We start from the raw sequence: 21,342 nt of genomic DNA on the forward strand, positions 1-21,342 counted from the left end.
CCTTACTGTCTCTGTAGATTTGCCTTTTCTGAAGGTTTCATTCTCAGTAGAATCACCCAATATGTGGTCTTTTGTATGTGGCTTCTTTCCCTCGGCGTGGTGTCTCTGTGGTTCCTCCGTGTTGCAGGGCGTGCCTGTACTTTGCTCCTTTCACGGCTGAGTAGCAGTTCATGGAGACATCACTCTTTATTCTCCAGTTGATGGACATATAGGCTGTTTCCACTATTTCACAATTACGAATAATCTATGAATATTCACTTACAAATCTTCATATGGGCATGTTTTCTTTCGCTTGGGAAGATATGGCTGGATCATGTGGTAGATTTGTGTTTAACTTTTTAAGAAACTGCCAAACTGCTTTCCAAAGTGATTACACCCTTTCATGTGCCCAACAGGGGTGTGTGAGAGCTCCTGTTGCTCCACATCCTCACCAGTGCTTGCTCCTGTCTCTCTCAGTAGAGCCATCCTGTGGGGTTTGAACTATCTTATTGTAGATTTGATTCATGTTTCCCTAATGAGTAATGATGATCATCATCTTTTCATGTGCTTATTAGACATTCCTATGTCTTCTTCAGTGAAATATCTATTCAAATCTTTTTGCCCATTTTTAATTGGGTTTGTCTTTTTATTATTGAGTTGTAAGTATTCTTTGTATATTCTGGATACAAGTCCTTTATCAGAAATATTTGCAAATATTTCCTCCCAGTGTGTGGCTTGTTCTTTAGTTTTCTTAGTGGTATCTTTTGAAATGCAGATGTTTTTAATTTTGATGAAGTTCAGTTTATCAATTTTTTTTAATGTTGTGATTTTGGCATTATTTCCAAGAACTCTTTTTGCCTAACCATAGGTCACAAAGATTTTATCTTATATTTTCTTCTGAAAGTTTTATCTCTTTCACTTAGGTCTGTGCCCATTTGGAATTCATTTTTTTACAAAATTAAGTTGTGATCAATTAATTTTGCTAGGAAAGGTTTGCCCTGAGCAAACCTGTTGCCAGTCTTCCTCTCTTTTTTTTTCTCCTCCCCAAAGCCCCGGTACATAATTGTATATTCTAGTTGTAAGACCTACTAGTTCTTCTGTGTGAGCTGCCACCACAGCATGGCTACTACTAGGCAAGTGGTGTGGTTCCACACCTGGGAACCGAACCTGAGCTGCCAAAGCAGAGCATACCGAACTTTGACCAGGGCTGGCTCTGGAGTTCATTTTTGTGTATGGTGTAGGAAAGAGGCCAAATTCATGTTTTTTCTTGCAGATATCCACTTTTCCCAGTACTGTTTGTTGAAAAAAACTATCCTTTCCTCATTGAATTGCATTGGCACTTTTGTTAAAAATCAATTAGTCATAAGTGTAATCCTGAGTCTTTTTGACATTTAACTTTTTAGAGAGAGGGAGATTGAGAGTACCTATTTGTATAAATGCATAGTACGGAGACTCAAAGCATATTTACCCAACTGTTGACAGTGGTTACCACTTGGAGGAGATTGGAAATACCAGAAGGATGGGGATCATATATTCCCATCCTCCTAGTATGTATATTATTTGAATCCTTTAAAATGAGATTGTGTCAGGGTAAGCCTAGTGGTATAGTGGTTAAATTTGGCACACTCCACTTCATTGGCCCAGGGTTTGCGGGTTCTGATTCCAGGCATGGACCTACACCATTCATCAAGCCATGCTGTGGCGGTGACCCACATACAAAATAGAGGAAGATTGGGACAGATGTTAGCTCAGGGCTAGGCTTCCTCAAGCAAAAAAGAAGAGGATTGGTAACACATGTTAGGTCAGAGCCGATCTTCCTCACCAAAAAAATAAAAATAAAATGAGATTGCATCAAGAGAAAGAGAAGGCAAGCTACAGACTGGGGGAAAATTCTGCAAAAGACCTATCTGATAAAGGACTGTTTTCTAAAATATACAAAGAACTCTTAAAACTCAACAATGATGAAACAAACAACCTGATTAAAAAAATGGGCAAAAGGGGGCTGGCCCAGTGGCCAAGTGGTTAAGTTTGCGCACTCCACTGCAGGCATCCCAGTGTTTCGTTGGTTCGAGTCCTGGGTGTGGACATGGAACTGCTCATCAAACCATGCTGAGGCGGCATCCCACACACCCCTACTAGAAGGACCCACAACGAAGAATATGCAACTATGTACCAGGGGACTTTGGGGAGAAAAAGGAAAAAAATAAAATCTTTAAAAAAAAATGGGCAAAAGACCTGAACAGACACTTGATCAAAGAAGACAGATGAATGGCAAGTAAGTGTATGAAAAGATAAAATGCTCAACATCATATGCCCTTAGAGAATTGCCAGTTAAAAGTACGATGAGACACCAGTACACACTTATTAGAGTGGCAAAGATCCAAACCGCTGACAGCACCGGATGCTGGTGAGGATGTGGAGCAACAGGAGTGCTCATTCATCGCTGATGGGGGTGCAAAATGGAGCAGCCACTTTGGAAGACAGTTTGGCAGTTTCTTACAAAACTAAACAGAGTCTTACCATATGATGCTGCAGTCACGCTCCTTGGTGTTTACCCAAATGAGCTGAAAACCTGTGTCCACACAAACATGTGCACACAAAAGTTTATAGCGGCTTTGTTCATAATTGCCAAGACTTGGAAGCAACGAATATGCTCCTCAGTAGGAGAAGGGATAAATAAACTGTAAAAAAAACCAACAAGAACAACAAAAGGGAGAGAGATTGTGTTCACACTGTATAATTTAGGATATCTCTCCTACCATTTTAGTCATCAAAATAATTTAGGAGAGTTATTCACATATGACATCCTTTATGTAGATTTTTGAGGTTTATAACATAAAATAACAATGAGCAATTTTACCATAAGAAGTGATTTGAATACTAAATTGAAAATGACAGTCTAAATTTATGTCACCAGTCCCAGTCGTCAATTTTTGGGAAACTTTTGTTCATTAGTTTGTGAATTTAATATGGTTAGCATTAATCTGATAAACTTGTGCTTTATTAACAGATACAGGATCTGCGCCACAAATTCAACAGTCTCACCATACTTGAGGAGTGTGGATGGGAGAAAGCCTGCAGTACGAGCAAAGATGTGTTTCAGGTAAATTTGTGGATTTCTAATATAGACTCTTTTACTTTAATGAATTTAAGCTTTAGAAACATTTAGCTTCAGGTTTTTCATCATTTCACAAAACGTGTCATCTATTACTTACAATGTCCTGATTGTCTTCAAAGAGTGAGGAAAGGTCAACACAAAATTCAGGATGTTCATTTCTTGGGTGGGGATGTGGAGGCTGAGATTGGATTTGGTCCCCCTGAGAGCTTCTGAGTTGCTAAGCAGTGGTATGTACCAGTGTGTTTTATTCTTTAGACTGTACCTAACCATTGTTTTGTAGTAATAATAACAGTAGTAAATAATTTATATAATGCTTAGTATGTGCCAACTATGCTTCCCAGGCCCTCACACACATTGACTCAGTTAATCCTCACAACAGTCCTGTGAGGTGGGTGCCGTTATCCTCGGGTGGGGAATCTGAGGCCAGGAAGACTCGAGCACGTGCTCAGGCTGGAGCTGGGTTTCTCACTCCAGAACCCATGTTCTTAACCCACAGGCTATGCCATCTCTGCTTTCTATACTCTTGTGCATGATGTATTTCAAAACGAAGGAACTTTTTAAGGAGAAAAGAGGAACAATGACTCTTAGACTCTCTCTCTTCTTCCCAAATTTTATCATGGAAAAGTTCCTATTTTCTCTGTAAAATTGGCTTTGTTGACATGATAGATTCCATTCTTATCTATTTGTAGTAATTTTTTTCCTAAAATATTTTAACTCCAAGCTTTTGGTTCAGATTGCTACTTCTCAAGCCACCTTGGAGCCCTGTCACTTTTTCTTTTAGATTTTAGAAAAACACCTCTGGTTGTAAAATCAGGTTTCTAAACTGGTACTTTATTATGCTGTGTAATCTAAATAAAAACTCTGTTTTGAATTCTGTCTTAGGAGTTTAAGATGTTAGAGTATTAAAGGATTATTGTAGGATTGTTTTACTAATGAAGTCTCCTTATTTTACTAATGAAGTAATGTCTTAGTAAGACATTGGTAATTGGTAATGTCTTACTAATGACAAAGGCCCTGAGGACAGTGACGAGATTGATTGAATGAATTTCAAGTCTATTAAGCAGGAAGGATGCTGGGACATTTGGACCTCCTGTGGGCATTTTTTATCCGGTGCTTAGTCCTGGGAACATAACACCACCAGCGACGCAGACAATGGCTGTGTCAAGATAGCATTATATCAGAGCCTTGTAATTCTGCCCCTTACCACCAGTGTTTCTCTCCTACTTTATTTTTTTTTTTTGGATTTAGTTGATTTTATTTACAGCTTGTTTTTTTACATTTCAGAGCATTACACAATTACATTTTCTCATTTTCTGACCTGCAAACAGATACCTTAAATGAAAATATTTTTTAAAAATTATCAAATTAGGTACATCCAAAATGCAACAATTACACATATGACAATTAATTCATAAAGTGTAATTTACTAGGACGTATCCTAGGAATTTAGGAACAGCCAGTCAGGAAATCTGACCAAATTCAGCAATCGACTATTTACATATCCAAAGACAAAGCTATCTAAACTCCCAACCCAGAAGTTTGAAAGTTTTTGTTAAATAACCATTGGACGGAAGAGAGAGAGTGATGATTCAAACCTAGCCAGCTGTGACAGACTCAGTCTCAAATACTGGGCTAGGTACCCAGTCTGCAACAGAATAATAGCAAGCATCTCAGTTTTTCAGACACCTATGCGCCATTCTTGCACCATTATGCACATAGAAAGGCTAAGTGTTCGTTAATTAAAAAGCAAGTAGTCATTAAATATCCACACTATTCCCCCTAGCTCACCAGCCTTACTGCAATCCGAATATGCAACCTGTGTCACATAGTGACAGGCTATATTATATATATATATGTGTATATACACACACACATATGTACGTGTCCGCATATATATACACACATACACACAGTACTAGGTACAAATGGCAATTAACAGTCCCTGCAAAAGATTCATTTTCAGTTGAGGCTATGGCTCCTCTGCCTTGGGATGGTTTTAGACGTCAAAACTCAAAAATACTGCTAAACTCTCACTTCCTTAAGACAAAATTTGATTGCTTCTTCAGTTTAAGCTTCTCAGTCTAAAAATGGCTATAAGGTAAGTATAAAAAAAAGCAGCCAGCTGAGTGCAATTTCTCTCTCCAATTTGGCCAGGCTATTTCATAGAAGTTACTCCTAACTAAATTAGGAGATCTGTGGTGCCTTCCAATGGTTCTTGCCTACCTTCCTGTCCATGTTCACGTTTCAAACGGTGTCAACAGAGCCCGCACTTCAGGGGTCAGCTGCTTGGCAGCCTTAGCTGCCTCTGTGATAGCCTTGCGATACAGGCTCTTTCTCTTCTTATTAAAGCATGACTGGAAGTTTTCTAAAAAGGGGGAGAGTTGCGAAAGAGCAAGGAAAGATGTTGTTGGAGACCCAAACCATGAAATACGGGCCTCCTGTCGAACTAAAAGGCCGTTAACTTTCCAGCTCACAGTTATAGTAAGAATACGGGCTGGCCACCAAGGGAAGCCATATATCTTGGCCCAAACAATGTCCCCTACACATATGATCCTGCCATCTGGTGTGACGCATTTAGAGACGTTTTTGGAAAAGACTTTCATTTTCAAGGAATTACTGAGCTTTTTCTCTTCCTTTGAAGAGGAGGAAGTGGAGGAGGTGGAAGGTGCATGCATACTGCCTGGAGGAAAATCAAAGCTTTCAGAAGAACTACACTCAGAGTTGGAGGATTTCAGCTCATCCGTGCTATCAATGCTACACACTGACACACTGGAAGAGTCAGATTTCTTTTGATTTAGGGTCATGTAAACAGAGATATTGCTTTTGCTGCCCTCTTTGCCCAGTGTCTGTGGTTCCTCCTACTCATCAGGCACAAGCACTTCGTTTGTGTCCTGAACCGCACAGCTGGCCTCTTCAGGGCCGTCTGAGGGGCTCTGATTTTCTGAAGGGGCCTCACCTGCTGAGCGGGTAGAGGTGCAGCGAGCCTGGGGCTTGGGTGCCATCTTGCCACTCTGCATTTTCTCAAGTCCTGTCTTCAGAGAGGAGTCATTTTCTTCATTCCTGTACCTTTGTGGTTTTAAACGAACCCGAGGTGGAAGGGAACCTGAGCTAGGCTTCTGATAGCGGCGTGTGAAAGGGACTTTTGAATGTGCATTTTTGGACGTAGAGGTTTCACTTTGCTTCTTTTGTGCCTTTTCTTTGGCAATTTTCAACACTTCTCGAGCTTTTGCATGATCCATGTTCTTACTCTGGAGCACTTTTTTGGTACTTAACTGAGCTTCTGATGTGTTGGCCTGAGCAGAAGCTTTGACTACTCTGCCTCTGCTGTGAGCAATATTTGAAACCTGAACCACAGCGTTTCTTTTCTGGCTTTCATTTTGGTTTTTCCCATCCACTTTATGGTCAGTTTTCAGTGTTTTGTTCACAGTAGTTACGCTTTCATTTCTCCGTTTTTTATCTTCGTATTTAGAAGAGTCACTTGCACTACTGCCTTTTCTAATTTCCTTTTTTTCAGCAACAACACTGTTTTTACATTTGTCACACAGGACTTGCCGGGGCCGTAGTTTAATAGCATTCATTATTGAAGTAGGTTCTTCCCTGTACATCTTTCGTTTGGGTAGCTTAATTTTCCGCGGAGGTGGCTGAGGTATTGATTGGTTATATGTGTCCCTGATAAACAAAGGGGGAGGATAGGTGCTCCTTCGTGGAAGAGAGGAGGTGGTTTGGAAGTCCATAGGCTTTCAGCCAAGCTCGGCTCAGGAGGTGGGACAGGAGGGGGATCCCCAGGAACAGCACCACTCACTTCTCGCTGGACTTCTGTCCCTTCTTGGAATGTGTTACTTTGAAGCTGCATAGCTTCGGGTTTATCCTTCTATTCCCTTTTGGGAAATACTGTCACAAGGGTCCCACGGGGCCCAAACCATCGGAGTGTGTGCTGCTGCAGGAAACAGAATGGAGAGCCGTGAAAGGGAGTCTCTGCACTTCCTATCTTTTGGACAGATCCGTGAGGACCCCGGAGAAGAGCTTCTCCCCGAGGCGGAACGACACGACGAGCGCGTCCTCAATGACGGGGTGCAGCGTGACCCGCACCTCCGAGCGGGGATGAGTTGCGACAGCGCGGAGTCCCGCCCGCCGGCGGCACGAGCGCGGGGCTGCGGGCTGGGGCCGCGGCGGCTCCGGGCGCTCCTCGGGGGCCGGGGGCTCTCGGGCGGCGGGCAGGGGAAGGCGAGGGTCGGCCCTTCCTGAGCGCGGCTGCCGCGGCTCCAGCACCCGGCGGGCAGCTTCTCCTCGGCCTCCAGCCCGGGCCCCGCCGCCTCCGGGCTGCGGGCGAGCTCCCCCGGCGGCGGCGGCGGCTCGGCCTGAGGAGAGGACTGCTGGCCGTCGGCCTCAGTGGCTGTGACCGGGAGGGGGTTCGTGCCGGCCTCGCTGCGGGGACGGGCTCCATCTCCGGCTCAGCCTCCCCGGGGGACGCTGCAGGCGCTGCCGCCATTTCTTCCTGGCTTCTCCCTCCTCCTGGTCCTCTCCTACTTTACTTTATAGGCCACTGTTAAGATTACTGAACAAGTAAAATCAAACTAATCTTTTATCTGTACTTTGAAACCATTCCCTCAGACCTCTTATTCATTGACCTCTCCTCCCATCAGTTAGCCTCGTTCTCTAGTTTCCATCAGTTTTTAGACATGTTGAGGGGTCTTGTCTTTGTTTACATTAAATGACAACAGCCTAGACTAACTCCTTGAGGGCAGGAACTTTGTCCTTTACCTTTGACCCCCAGCACGTTTAGCACATACTAGGAACTTGATAAGTATAAGACGGATGTGTGAAATATTTCAGGTATGCTTTATTTATTTTTCTTATAAGATGGTAACGAGTTGCTTTAGTAAATGTCATAATTTCTCTTTGTAGGACAAATTTGTTTCAGGTATAGCGAGTGAACCAAAACAGGATGGTGCTGGGATCCCAGACGGGGGTCGCCTCGCTGCTGTGAAGAAGGCAGTGAGAGAGAGGATGCAGCCGGGAGAGCGTGCTGAGGCCGTGGGCTCTGCGGTGCCGAAGGAAGTTGATCATATAATGTTTGACGCTGGATCTTTTAGAATCGAAAGTCCCGTTAAATCGTTCTCAGGTTAGTTTTTCTGCTGAGACTGCTTAAGAAAAGTATTTGGGTTGGATGGGAGCTTGTACAGCAGGTGAAAAAATTTTCACAGGAAGTGATATAAGCTGTCTGTGATTTCTGGAAAATAGATGACATCCTCACCCCCAAACACTTGCAGATTTCATTTGATGGATGGGATTAGATTACTTGAAGTGACAAATCTCCTGAAGTTGCTTTTCTGTGTTTGCTAAGTGACTTCACTTCTGTTATTAGCCCCTAACCCCACGGTCACAGGTCCCAAGAGGGAAGGGAGATGATGAGGAGTGAGGTGATTTCCTTCAGGTTGGTGCCAGGCTGGATGAGAATTTCAGATGCAAAGGAAGCTTAGGCACCAAACCATCACACTTCTCTGGCTGTGCTTAAAAAATGATGCTTATGGAAGTTGGGTTTGGTTTTATTTTCATTTGTATCAAAACTTTTGCCCAGAACTTTTGAAACAGTAAATGTGCTAATTTCAAAATATTCCAAGGAAATCAGCTGAGGTAGACCCCGGTTGTGGTAGACCTATTAAAAATCAACAGGGGCTGGGCCTTCCTGGTGGCATAGTGGCTGGGCTTCTGCACTATGCTTCGGTAGCCCAGGGTTTGCAGGTTTGAAACCTGGGCACGGACCTACACACTGTTCATCAAGGCATGCTGCAGTGGTATCCCATAAACAAAATGGAGGAAGATTGCCACAGATGTTGGCTCAGCGGCCATCTTCCTCACCAAAAAAAAAAAAAAAAAAAAAAAATCAACAGCAGATACTAATCCATGTTGGATATAAGTAGCATTTTACATTAGACCAAACTATTTGGGATCCTTCATTGTTTGTGAAGACTCAGAATTAGAGAAATTCCCTAAAGTTTTATTAGTTCTCCTCCTTTTCAACACACATCGTCAAACCTTTCTTCCAAATGACCAATTTTTCTTCCCTAATGCCTACTCCTACCTACTTTGTTGTGATTGTCATGCATTAGGAAAGGGCTCTTGCGTTTCTGTTATAATATAGCGTGTGATAGTTCTGCCTCCTCTCTTCTGCTGCTCTGTGGTGCTCTTCTGGCTGGTGCCTAACGCAAAATAAACATCACCTTGGCCGGACATTTCATGTTCCCCAGCTGGGTTCTTCATTGAGATTCTTTTGGGCACCTTTAATGTTACAAGAATGAGATTTGCTTGGAGAAGTCCCTTTTTATGCTGAAATAAAGGATGAGAATTTTGAAAAACTGTTATAGCATAAGATGACCTATATTTTTGTCTTAGCATTTGATATATGGAACTTCTCATATCTTTCAAAGCTTTGTCCATTTCTAATAACCCTTGACTGTGAGAATATTTAAAAAGTTAAAAATTCTTTTTTTTCAGCAGTATTTGATAATAAAAATCTCATGACTGAATGCCATCTTCTTGATTCAGTAAGTTTTCCAACTTAATCTGAAAAGTTCTTTTATATTCTAGACTTGTTTTATAAAATGAATATTACTCAGTTTTTAATTGAAATGCAGTTTAAAATTTACATCTTATTTTTTTACTCTGAAATCCATTTGTTATTCATTTTATCAAAATGGGAACAAAATTTCGTGTTTACATACTTTAAAATATAGTTTGTTTTAGTATTAAGCTCTGAAGGTGTATTTCCTTATGTGACTCATGTGTCAAATGTGCTGTGACAAGTCGGTTGAGTACATGAATATCTAACGTGGCCCGGGTTATGCAGGTGTTTCTAAGTGATGCAGGAAAGTGTAAGGCAAGGTTTCCACCCATCTGAAGCATGCGCTTGGGGACACGATGTCTAGCCTAGCTTCAGGTGTCATTGGCTGTTTTCGTTCTAATTTGCTTAGATTACTCTAATTATGTTCCATTTTATTTGGAAGCCCCCAGCCTTTACTTTTGGTGACCTCTTGCCTCTAACTCCAGCTCCAGCATCAGCCCTCTGGGCAGCCTTCCCGTGGACGCTCTCGTCTCTCCCGTGTTGTCTCATGTCCAGGCACAGCTGCACACGTTTAATCTCTTATGAGGAGAGGGATATGAATGTGTTATGTTCCTAAAGCATGTTGTAACTTCAGGGCTCCATTTCCCTGATCCACCCTGGGCCTGTCTCAGGCAGAGCGTCTGCCTCGTGTTCAGGGCCACTGGCACGGGCACGATGCAGCAGTGCTCTCTTGCCCACTGAGTGTTTGCTGCCCTGGTTTTCTGCCCTTCCACGTGGTTGTAGTTCAGCGATCTGGGGTAGACCTGTGCCAGGTCATTTTAATGTGTAGCCCGGCTGAAACTCTGGTGTACAGCCTTACCTTGAAATTTTCCAGGGCAATTGCTAAAATGGCTCAGGGAATGGCCTTGGTTTGTTGATCTTTGATTTCAGAATGTAAACAATTCATTATGGCAAGTGTGGGATCAAACAGCAGCAGCTGTAGTTAACCTCATGAAGCCTGGCCAATGCTTGGCTTCCTGAAGCGACCAGTTCCTTCAGGACCTCTGTTATCTTGGCTTTCATTGGCTCTCAAAGATGCCTTCTTGGTTTTCAGGCTTCTGGGTGGCCTGGTGTCTCCGGGGCAGAAAGAAGTGTGTTACTGTGACCCACACTCTGGTCCTTCTTGGTTCCAGCTGCCTTTAATCGCAGGCTGAGACCAGAGGGTCAGGCATTTCGGCATAAGGCCCATTTATAGAAACTTGACTTCATCTTGTTCCTAGATCTGAACTCAGAATGGTAGGTTCTGATAATATATGATCTTATAAGTAAATCTGGAAGCTAATGAATCACAATATTCTGTTTTTCATATATTAGTAATATGATTACAAGTACTTCACAGTTATCTATACATTATCTTGCTGATAAAATCTTAGTACCTTATAATTTACTCTCCTTGTGAATTCTTTTCTACTTCTGTATATATTAGAATTTTGATTTTTTGATATATTTTTTGTTGGTCTCCCCTGTCCATTTCACACCCAAATTATGACTTGCTCCATGGCATCATTTGAGCCTGAACTGGGGCTTGAGGGGGAACAGAGGAAAGGATCCCACAGGATCCGACTAGTAAAAGGCATATTAAGTGCGGCTCTATGGGTTAGGATTTGTGGACTCTACATAAGTGGCTTAAGATGTGGCCTCAGTTTTATTCATTCTGCATGTGCTGCTGAGTCTATTTACATGTTAGTCACCCTTTCAATGAAAAAAGCTATAGTTTTGACATTATATCTGCTAGAAAGTAGCATAATCATTATGTTAATAATTTTATTAGGTACAAAAATGTTATGTTATTAATTAATCCACTATTAACTTGCAATGTTGCAGACTAAGTTGGTGAAACTTGAATGTTACTTTAGTGACTTCTCTGACTTTGTTCTCTAGCCACGCCCGGGGTGCAGTGATCCCTTCACGCAGGTGGAGAACTGACAGGACCACGCCAGGCACGCTTCCTTTGGTGGGGGCTTAAGTGCCTTTTCACCTCGAATGCCTCCTAATGTAAATCAACCAGAAGAACTGTGAATTAGAAAAAGCAAAACATTTTTGTCATAATCTCCATGCTGCAGTGTATTCTTCGAATACTGAAAAGTTAAAGAATATGGATTCATGTTCATGTATATAGTGTTATGTAACGTCTTAATTGTTAATATTTACTATCATGTGTTTTAGATATGACGCTGTTTTTCAGGGGAAGTGGGGATATTTTTTACTTTATGCAGAATAAAAAATGCACTGTGCCTAGCCTCTCTTGTTTAAAATGTTTTAAGCTTAGGGCCGGCCCCATGGCCGAGGGGTTAAGTTCGTGCACTACTCTGCGGTGGCCCAGGGTTTCACTCGTTTGGACATGGCACCGCTCATCAAGCCACGCTGAGGTGGTGTCCCATGTGCCACAACTAGAAGGACCACAACTAAAAATATACAACTATGTAACAGGGGGATTTGGGGAGAAATAGCAAAAGAAGAAAAAAACATTGGCAACTGAGATAACTGTTGACAATCTTTAAAAAAAAAAAACTTTAAGCTAAGTATATTCACAGCTTATGAACATTCTTCAGTTTAATCAAAATATGTTAAACTTTGACAGGAATATTTACATCCTTTCATACGCTATTCTTAGTTTGAACTCTTAAATTTGCTGGTGTTGAGCAGCTTTGCAGGCTGCATTTCCCAGGTGTACTGCGTTTCTTTAGATGAGCTATCTGGATTCTGAACTCAGTTTACATGCTGCTGTTTCAAATGGTCAAATTATTAGAGGTGCCCATTAAAGTTTTGCCTTTTTCCTTTGACATAACTGACAACCTTTGAAGGAAATGCCTTCTTCCTCTGAAGAGAATTATATCAATCACGATGGGTTTGAAATGTTCTTTTATAAGACTCACCTATGAGATTGTAGAAGGCAGGACCGTCAGAATAACGGAGCACCAAGAAGACTCGGAGTAGCTGAAGCTTGTGATCAGACCTGGGTCCAGTTGTTTGTGTCAGCAAATGGGCTGAGGGTTGGAGGTGTTGACCAAACAAGCAGGAACTTGATGGATAACCCCTCAAGATTAGGGGTTTGCAAACAAGAAAAGAAAACGCATCCACTTCTGTTGTCAAAGGAAGGTGTGTTCGGCTTGTAGGGGAGACGGTGTTTATTATCAAGTCCATGTGAGCAGTTGGGAGGCTGTGTGAGGAATGTTCCCAGAATGCCTAGTCTTACCCGAGATTAAGGTAGCTTTTAATCACTAAGTTTGTCAATGAATAATTCAAGCAAGACGTGCAGAACAAAGAAATATATATAGAAGTTAGGGTTTACTAAGGGTGCAGAGCCAGGAACATGTAAAAGAGGTGAGTACAAAGTAACAGTATGCAACATAAGATAATATTTGCCCTCGAGGATAAAGTAGATGAGAGTAAGACAGAGTCTGTAAGCAAGGTTTTTCTCTGTGGTAGGTTTAATAAGATCTACTACTGAATCGTTCAGAAAGCTTTTGGCTGTTAAGTAGCAGTAAAGTGAACTCAAACTGGCTTAACAATAAGTCATCAGGATGATTCGGGGCACTTAAGTATCAACAGCTCAGTGATGGCATCAAGGTCCACATTCGGTTCTCAGTTCACTTGGTCACCCTCGGTGTCGGCTTCTCCAAGGCGGGGTCCTTTCAGGGTCATAAGATGGCTGTGGGTGGTCAGCAGAGCTTTGCCTTTCCCTTTGGTTGGGCCAACTGATGCCACTTGCCCATCTGCAGATCAATAGGAGTCAGTAGGGGATAGGAAACGGGGAATAAATGGGAAGGCAGCCATCAGTGTCTCCTACAACTAGAAAGAGTGTTCCTGGGCTATTGGACTCTAGAATCATGAGGCATGAGAAAACTCTTTAAAGACCAAATGGAAGGAAACTGCTTGAGTAGAACAAGAGCCTTTCCAAAATCAAAAAGAAAGGGCATTTCCATTTATTGAAGACCTACTACATGACGACCCCTTTGCAAACAATATTTAGCAACCACAGTAACCCTACAAAAGATGTACTATACTGCCCATTTTATAGACAAAGGAACCGAGGCTCAGAGGAGTTATTTTGTGTAAACATAGTTCCCTCTTTTCTCCAAAGCTTATGTTCTTCCATTTAACCATAGGAGAAGGGCGGTCCAGACCAGATGTTAGGTTAAGGGATTTATGTACTTTTTACACTGTGCTGTGATGCGCCGCCCAATCCCTCTGAAGGACTGAGGAATGAACTCCTCTAGTCATCGGAAGCGCAGACAGCCCGCAGTCAGTTATCATCCCATGTGAGAACGGCCTCAGGTGAAGACAGACCCTTCACCCACGTTTCCGCCCTGTTTCCCAGGTGGCCGGTACTTGTTGACTAGAGTTCAGCTATAAGGACCTGTCCCCCTCTTGACTACTCTAAAGGATCATCCCAGCTTCAGCTCCCCTGTAGGGTGGGCTGAGGCATCCACGCCCCATGTCCTCCTCTGCCCAATCCTGTACCATCTTGTCCCTATAGCAGTTGATCACAAGAGCGCTCCCTCATAAACCACTTGCATTCTGATCTCTTTGCTTCCCGGGGAAACCAGCCTGTGACGATGAGCAATTTAAAGTACTTGAGAAGATGGTATTGTAGAGACAATAATAGATACAATAATATTTTGGTTTTCTATAAAATGAAGTCGTGTGACCACAACCTAGTTTTGAAATTTTATTATTCTTTGGGCTTGCTGGGAGAAAGGAAGGGCAGAAAGGCATAGTTAAGAATGTTGACAATGGGAACTATTAAACTTTTGAATCTGATATACGTTTAATTAAGAAATGATTTTTTTTCCCCTCTACAAATTTAGAGATTTCATAAAAACCAAGAAAACCTATGGGGAGATAGTCTCATGTCGGTCTCCAATACTGATTTGAAAGCAGTGAAGTATAGTTTAGAGACAAAATAGGATTTAAAAGGAGTCAAAAGAAATAGAATGCTAACAGTAATTGCCTATGGGTCAAGGGTCATCTATGGGTAAACTCTTTCTGCTTTTCTCATCTCCTGAATATATTTTATTTCCTGAAGTAAGAAAATGGGAGAATGATTTCCTTGTGGCATCTCCTGGTTTTTATGAAACCCAGAAAGAGAGAGGTTAATTTTGGGATAGTATTTACTTCTATTTCTTGTCTTAAAACATATTTTAGGAAGTATAGAAAGCTTTGGGAGACTCCAACACAGTATTAATATTGCTACATATTTCTTTTTCCATTGTGCATTATTGAAAATCAATGCACATATGATTAAATGACATATGAAGACAGGTAACTCTTACAGTATTTATTAAATGGATGATTTACAAGTAGGACATTGATGAATAGAGGTAAAACTTTTCACTCATAGTGTACATAAACCCTTTAAATGTGCAAAGTTTACATTCAATTTCATTTTTTTAAAAAGCATCTGCCCCTTTAAGATTATATCATAGTGTGCAAAGCAGTGGTGACATTTATGTCACCAGAAATTCACAGTTTGCTGACTTCTCTGAGATTTCTCTTCCGATGATTGTACTGCAATAAGTGAGCATCTCTGACTGCAACCTTGAAGTGGTGAGCTTCAACCAGCACTTGTATCTGAAATGGCACATACGCAGAACTGTTAGAAATGCCCACTAATTTCAAAACCAGTCTGCCTGAGCTCAGGATGCCCGATGTTCCATCTTTAAGATCATTTGTGGAACTGACTAAAGTGCAGAAAGAGTAACTTTACAGCAAAAATCAACTCTAGATTATTTAAAGATTTACACAAAACAAAATGATAAAATTGTTAGAAAAAATATATAGTTGAAGCCATAAAGGAAAACATTAATAAAAACATAAAGTTTACATTAAAACAAAGTTTTTTTATGGTCTAAAACACATAAAAGTAAAAAATAAACACAAAAGTAGGACATCCTTAATAGAGTGGCAAATGTCATGAAGCTCTGTAATAGCCAGTTTGGGCAAGAGCAGGGAAAACACACTCTTCCAGGAGCTCGTGGATGTGTTAATCCTCACATCCTTCAGAAGGAGCACTTTGGCAATGTCTTCTCTACATTTTAAACATGTCTATTCTTTGAATAAAATTGTTCTTCTAGGGAGCAAAGATTTATAAGGATAGTTATTACAGTATTTCAGTAAAATAAATAAATTAACCTTCCCAGGTTTTATTTGTTTGGAATTTTCCATATTCCGAATTTTCATCAATAGAGTACCGGTTGAATTATCACATATATAAACAATGACATACCATTGGGTAACAATGTTCAGGAGGAAAAGACGTCCACCAGATATAGAACAGGGTCCCTCCGCTCCCTGCCCTCGAGGAGCTTACAGTCGAGCTGTTTTTTTGTCCACTCTACAGCCAACCACGGCCCAACAGGGAGGGCCTAGGAAATATTTCTTGAAGCAGCACTTAAAAACAGAAAGTGTGCTGTGTGTCGTAGACAATACTGGAAAGATATTCACCAAGTTGCAACTTTTGTGAGGATGGTGGAAGGGATGAAGGATGGAGGACTTTTTAGCCACTTTGAAAATGTATAATTTTTTTCATAAAACAGGCATGTATTCATTTTAGAATTAAAAAAAAGATTTTAGTTTTGACTGCCGTGCCAACTATGTTGATTTAAGGAAGCGAGTTTTAGTCCAACTGCACCGTAAAGACTTTCTGCCTTTTTTTATTAAGGATGATATTTTTCTCATTTCCAGAAGAGCTTAAACTCAGAGTGGTGGCCGCAAGCACGACAGCCACTCCTGGCCCTGTTCCAGCCTGCAGTGCCTGGTCCCCTGGGATGGGGAGGAGATGTCCTAGTTAGGTGTCTCAGGAGAGCTGATGAAAATTCATTTCAAGTGCATTGTGGTTTCGAGCGAGTCCCATGAGCAACAGACATTTTCAATATCTCATAGTAGCAATAACTTACTTTGGTTTACCACTTTCAAATGGGAAAACTGCCTGTCTTTCTTCCTTTTCCCAGATTTTATCCAGCTTTGTAATGCAAACAATGACTCTCCTGTTGTTCTCACTGAAGCGCGGGTTAAAGTGGAAGGCGACATCATGCCCTCTCTTGAAATCTCAAGCAAGCCTGTTTTAAACCAAAGACCAGAGTTAGTAAAATGATTCAAGCTGTGCATTTGTATCAAGTGAAGAACATGCAATTTTCTAAAAAGCAACTCATTGTATAAATACAGAATGATTTTCTAAACAGAAAACACACTGGACGTACATTAGGCCAAGGACTGGATGTAACACAGAAGCATCTGAAAGGAAGCAAGACAACGTGCTGAGTTTTTTGCCTTGTTGTCTTGGTCACGTCATTCTAGTCAGCTGTCATTCCCTCTTTACTGCCTCTACCCATGAAAGCTCCTCAAGGTTTTCTCACAGAGGTTTAGGGCCACTTTGAGGGCACTTTATGCTTTACTTTGCAGAGAATAACGGTTACCTCCTTCCTGTCCTGCCAGCCTGCTTTTAATACCTATTAACGGCAAACCGGTCACACAAATAAGAGCTTTCAAATACTTGGCTTCCTAATAGTTAACCAAAAGCCGAGTCCTGACACAGCCAGAACTAGACAACGTCGTTAAAGTTCAGTATTCTGATGCTAAGTTGTAAAGTCGTGACAATAAATGTGATAAACATTCCATGATGTGAGGTGGAACTAACAAAAGTGCTGCTTGGCTTTTTGACCCAAGTTCTTGTACTTGGATGTCAAGGCAAACACAAGTCCTGGCTGTCGAAGCACTAACTCTTTCCCTCAGTGTCTCAGCGAACCCCATAGAGCACTGACATCAGAATCAGCAGGTGCTCTGGTTTTAAAGCAACGTCTGCACTCTAGACCTTTTAACAATGATTCTCTGTATATTTTGATTCACCCAGTAATGGACACATACACCACACTGTATCTTCCAATGATTAAATTCACAGGGAAAGGACGAAGAGAGCCAAATGGCAATAGAATTTGTATTTCACTGAATATCCAATGCCTATATTTCCTCTGCAATGAAAAGCAAGATACTGTCATCTCTACCGCCTTCAGTGTTCTTTTTTTCATGTAATTCCTCACATAGAATTTGCAGGACCAAGCAATAGCTTTTTCAGTTTAGACCACCTTAACCACTTGCTTCACTGCTGACCCTCGAACTTTAGACAACAGGATTCCGCTGCCAGTTGCGAAGAGTTCCCAATCCCACCTGGTTCACCTTTGCCATGCCTGGCTCAGCGACTTTATAACATTTCAAAATACCTTACAGTTGGCCCAAAGATGCTCTAAGGCAAAGTGGCCTGCAGGAAGCTCAGGGCCCCTCAGCACCCAGCCCTCATCCTGTCATCCACTCCCACCGCCTTCAAGAGATTACCTCCGACTCCCCCAGGACTGCATCAGTATCTGATCTTCCAGCCAAGGAAGCCCTTGCATCCATAACATATATTTCAGATATTTTACCTTCACATACTTAAGAGTCATGGAGGAATTAGTTGTTACAACATTCTTCCCAAAGAGGTGAGAACTATGGTTAATTGTCACGATTAAGCTACGATGAGCTAACAGACTCATCTAAGGCCCCTGTGTGCAGAAAACCAAAGCAGGCGGGGGTGAAACACCTCAACACCCTGAATCACCTTCTCGGCACCCCTGGTGGTCCCTGATTCCTCAACACTCCCTGGCGGTGCCATCGCTGACAGCCAGCACACGGGCCCAGCCCACCGAGTGGCCAGTGGCCCCCTTCCTGCCTCCCAGCTACTCTCCACTTTTCCTCAAAAACATCAGCTCCTCATCAGCTCTGAGACATAGGCCTCAGAGTTTACCTAGAAAGATGGGTGTTATTCATGTATCAGCCAACACTGGAAAACGTTTAAAAAATAAGTTTATTATTTTGCAAAAATAAGTTAACTAAATGGTTGACACAAGAAGAGGTGCCTTGCCCACGCAGGCACATGGACAGCACTTCAGGCACCTAGATAATTCAGCTGCAGAAGGAGGTCCGTCCAGTCAGGGCATATTCTTCACTACAGCTTGGGTAGGGCTGTACGTGTGAAGGAGGGGTTCAACTAAAGTAGCACCAGATTGTATCAGTTTTAAAACTTGTATTAAGCTCTGTGCAGAATCCCCCTTAAAGACAGAGGGTTTCCAGCCTGTGTCTGACAGCACCCAGAAACCTCGGAGGCACATGCTCATCTGAGGGCCTCAAGGGTTCATGTCCCTCTTCAACAGCCCCACACTGCTCTCGGGGCTAGCATACGGAAGAAAACACTGTCGAGTCCAGGGTTATTTTTAAAACTCCCATTACTACCACAGCAAGCACAGGACTGGAGAGAGCAGCTGAGTAGAGGGGGAAGAAGGAAATGCAGATGACTGTGGGACTGACAATCATCCCACGAGATTCCTGTTGAGGGAAAACAGGCAGGAAAGGGGCCAGGCTCAAGGCCGCTCGGCCAGAAACAGAGGAATAGGCTTAAAATCCACGTTTACTGGACTCTCAAACCAGCGCTCTCTCTCGACACTCCTCGGGCTCTGGCACCTGGAGGCTGAAACCCTGTGGAAGAGCACAAAGCCCAGAGCAAGGCCAGACACACAACCAATTTAAAAGTAATTCTGAAAACATGAGACTAATCCGTAAAACATCTTCTCTGCTTCCCCATCCCACCCTGATTCTTTGAACATGAAAGTTCCCCATGACTGAGGAAGTTCCTCTGCCTCTCAGACAGGCACAGGACTCCTTATTGTTCTGATTTCTACACACCTCTGACTATATGTTCATACACCCAGACTGCGAGCCTGAAGTTAATTTAGTTCAACGAGATTTAAGACATAAGGAAAACTACTGTAGCTGCCAGTTTGCGGCTACAGACAAAGCCAGGTGGTGGGCAGGATGCCAAGAGCCCAGCATGGCCCTCTGCCAGCACCATTCCCCTCCTGCACGCATGCAGCAGATGCTGGCTGGCTGGGCCATCACTAGACACAGTGAAGGACGGGACCACTGGGGGAAAAGACACCATCATTCTCCTAGAAGGCATCTCGCCTGTTTACAAATCCCAGTTCTGTCACTCATAAGTTGAGTGACCCCACGATCTCTCTGCCTCAGTTCCTTCACCTGTGAAATGGACATAATATCTATCAAGCAATGTCATTGCGAGGACCCCATTAGAGATCGTGCCTGAAGAGCCAACACAGAGCACCGGGCAGAGCACGCGGCTCCTCCCCAATCTCCATGACAAGCAGGAAGGTGGCCAACGCCCTTATTTCCTCCCAGAAGACTTTGTGACTCCCCAACCACCCACTGCCTTGAAGAGCATGCGAATCCTGGTTTTGGAGAGCATGCCACCCTGGCTACCAATGAATCAGACACATCAGCCTGCACTGGGGAAAGAAAACCAGAGCTTAAAGCAGGGCTTCTCAAATGCTGGTGCTTCCTGAAAATCACAGGGAGTGGCTATTTAAACTGGATACCTGGGCCTTGCCCTCAGGATATTCTTACGCAGGGGTATGTCTGCAGAACGATGACATGGGGGATGGAGGGCTTGGCTGCACAGGAGGAGAAAGTCTCAAAGACAGCTCCTGGAGGCAGTCGAGCTGAGCTGTGTTGTCCCTCCTCCACACACTCCTAGGGCCCTGGGCACCTGTGTGCTACTCAGGGCTGACACAACACCAGAAGTAGCTGAAATCCATCAAGCACGAAGTGGACAAAGGTCCTAAGATCAAAGTAACCTCAGGGATTCCCTCCTGCAGGAAGCAAACCCCGAAGGAGCCAGAATCCCAATGGCTAATACTCGGCATCCTCTGAAGAGCACGCAGACCGAGCCCGTGCTTTACCTGTGAGCACAGACACCAGAGGAACTTCTCTAGCTGGACCTTCACATACTTTGGGGCGGACAAACCCACAGTCGCCTCCAAACAGGCACGCAGCCAAGAGCTAAAAGTGTTTTCCCTATTATGTATGAAGATGTGAACTGAGCTAAGGTCCTTGGCAGCACGGCCCCGACAAAATCGTGCAGCTCTGGTCTGTCCTGACTCCCAAGGCAGAGGAGGGAGAGAAGCCTCACAGAGTCAAGGGCAGCCCTCAGTACCACACACCTGCCTCGGAAGCAAGGGTACAACCTCTCCAGTTTCCACGTGAGAGAGACAAGGGTCAGTGTGTTTCAGAGCAGGCAGGGCTCGAGAGTATTAGATCCAGCACAACTTATCAAAAGGGAAGATTCTGACACATGCTCCAAGACGAATCACCCTTGAAGACATAATGCTAAGTGACATGAGCCAGACACAGAAGGACAAACACTGTATGATGCCACTTATAAAGGACCCTAGAGTTGTCAAATTCATAGAGACAGAAAGTAGAATGAATGGTGGTTGCCAGGGGCTGGGGGAGAGATGCTGGGGACTCAGCAGTGAATGGGGACAGAGTTCCGGTTCTGCAGATGGACACTGCACAGCAGTGTGAATGTGCTCAATGCCACAGAATTGTACACTTAAAAATGGTTAAGATGATAAATTTTGCTACATATATTTTACCAGAATTCTTTTGAAAAAACACACCTTAGACCAGCTTTTTGCCTGGCTTCCAGGAAGGAAAAGGAAAAGAACATGAAAGCAAGAGACCAGGCTGCGCAGAGCGCATCAGGGGCAGCCCCCTGTGGAGCCTCGGAGCCTTAAGCCCAGCGTGCTCCACCTGAAAC

General features: G+C 43.0%; 2 protein-coding genes and 1 pseudogene across 25 annotated transcripts in view; 1 reads left to right on the forward strand and 2 right to left on the reverse strand.

Moving 5' to 3' along the window:
* Positions 1-11,936, forward strand: part of LOC111772175 (disks large-associated protein 5-like) — a 65,654-nt gene extending 53,718 nt beyond the window's left edge. For 15 of the 24 annotated variants that reach the window (XR_011425385.1, XR_011425386.1, XR_011425393.1 and 12 more), the window contains 5 exons: positions 2,990-3,082; positions 8,003-8,219; positions 9,593-9,642; positions 10,753-10,934; positions 11,580-11,936. Coding sequence is in view for 7 of the 24 variants with exons in the window: in XM_070233678.1 (XP_070089779.1) it covers positions 2,990-3,082; positions 8,003-8,219; positions 9,593-9,642; positions 11,580-11,624 (405 nt within the window). In the remaining 17 variants the exon portion in view is untranslated. The remainder of the gene's footprint in view (positions 1-2,989; positions 3,083-8,002; positions 8,220-9,592; positions 9,643-10,752; positions 10,935-11,579) is intronic. The other 9 variants (XM_070233678.1, XM_070233679.1, XM_070233674.1 and 6 more) reach the window with 5 other exon arrangements.
* On the reverse strand, positions 2,701-7,586 carry LOC138917422 (PWWP domain-containing protein 2A-like; annotated as a pseudogene).
* Positions 11,937-14,964: 3,028 nt separating the features above from the next.
* Positions 14,965-21,342, reverse strand: part of LOC138917421 (myosin phosphatase Rho-interacting protein-like) — a 98,578-nt gene continuing 92,200 nt past the window's right edge. Inside the window, exons 5-6 of the mRNA XM_070233681.1 lie at positions 16,598-16,759; positions 14,965-15,272 (exon numbers count right to left, since the gene is read on the reverse strand). Of these exons, the coding sequence (XP_070089782.1) occupies positions 15,256-15,272; positions 16,598-16,759 (179 nt within the window). The 3' untranslated portion in view covers positions 14,965-15,255. The remainder of the gene's footprint in view (positions 15,273-16,597; positions 16,760-21,342) is intronic.

This window comes from Equus caballus, chromosome 14 (genome assembly GCF_041296265.1).
Source record: "Equus caballus isolate H_3958 breed thoroughbred chromosome 14, TB-T2T, whole genome shotgun sequence".
NCBI lineage: Eukaryota > Metazoa > Chordata > Mammalia > Perissodactyla > Equidae > Equus > Equus caballus.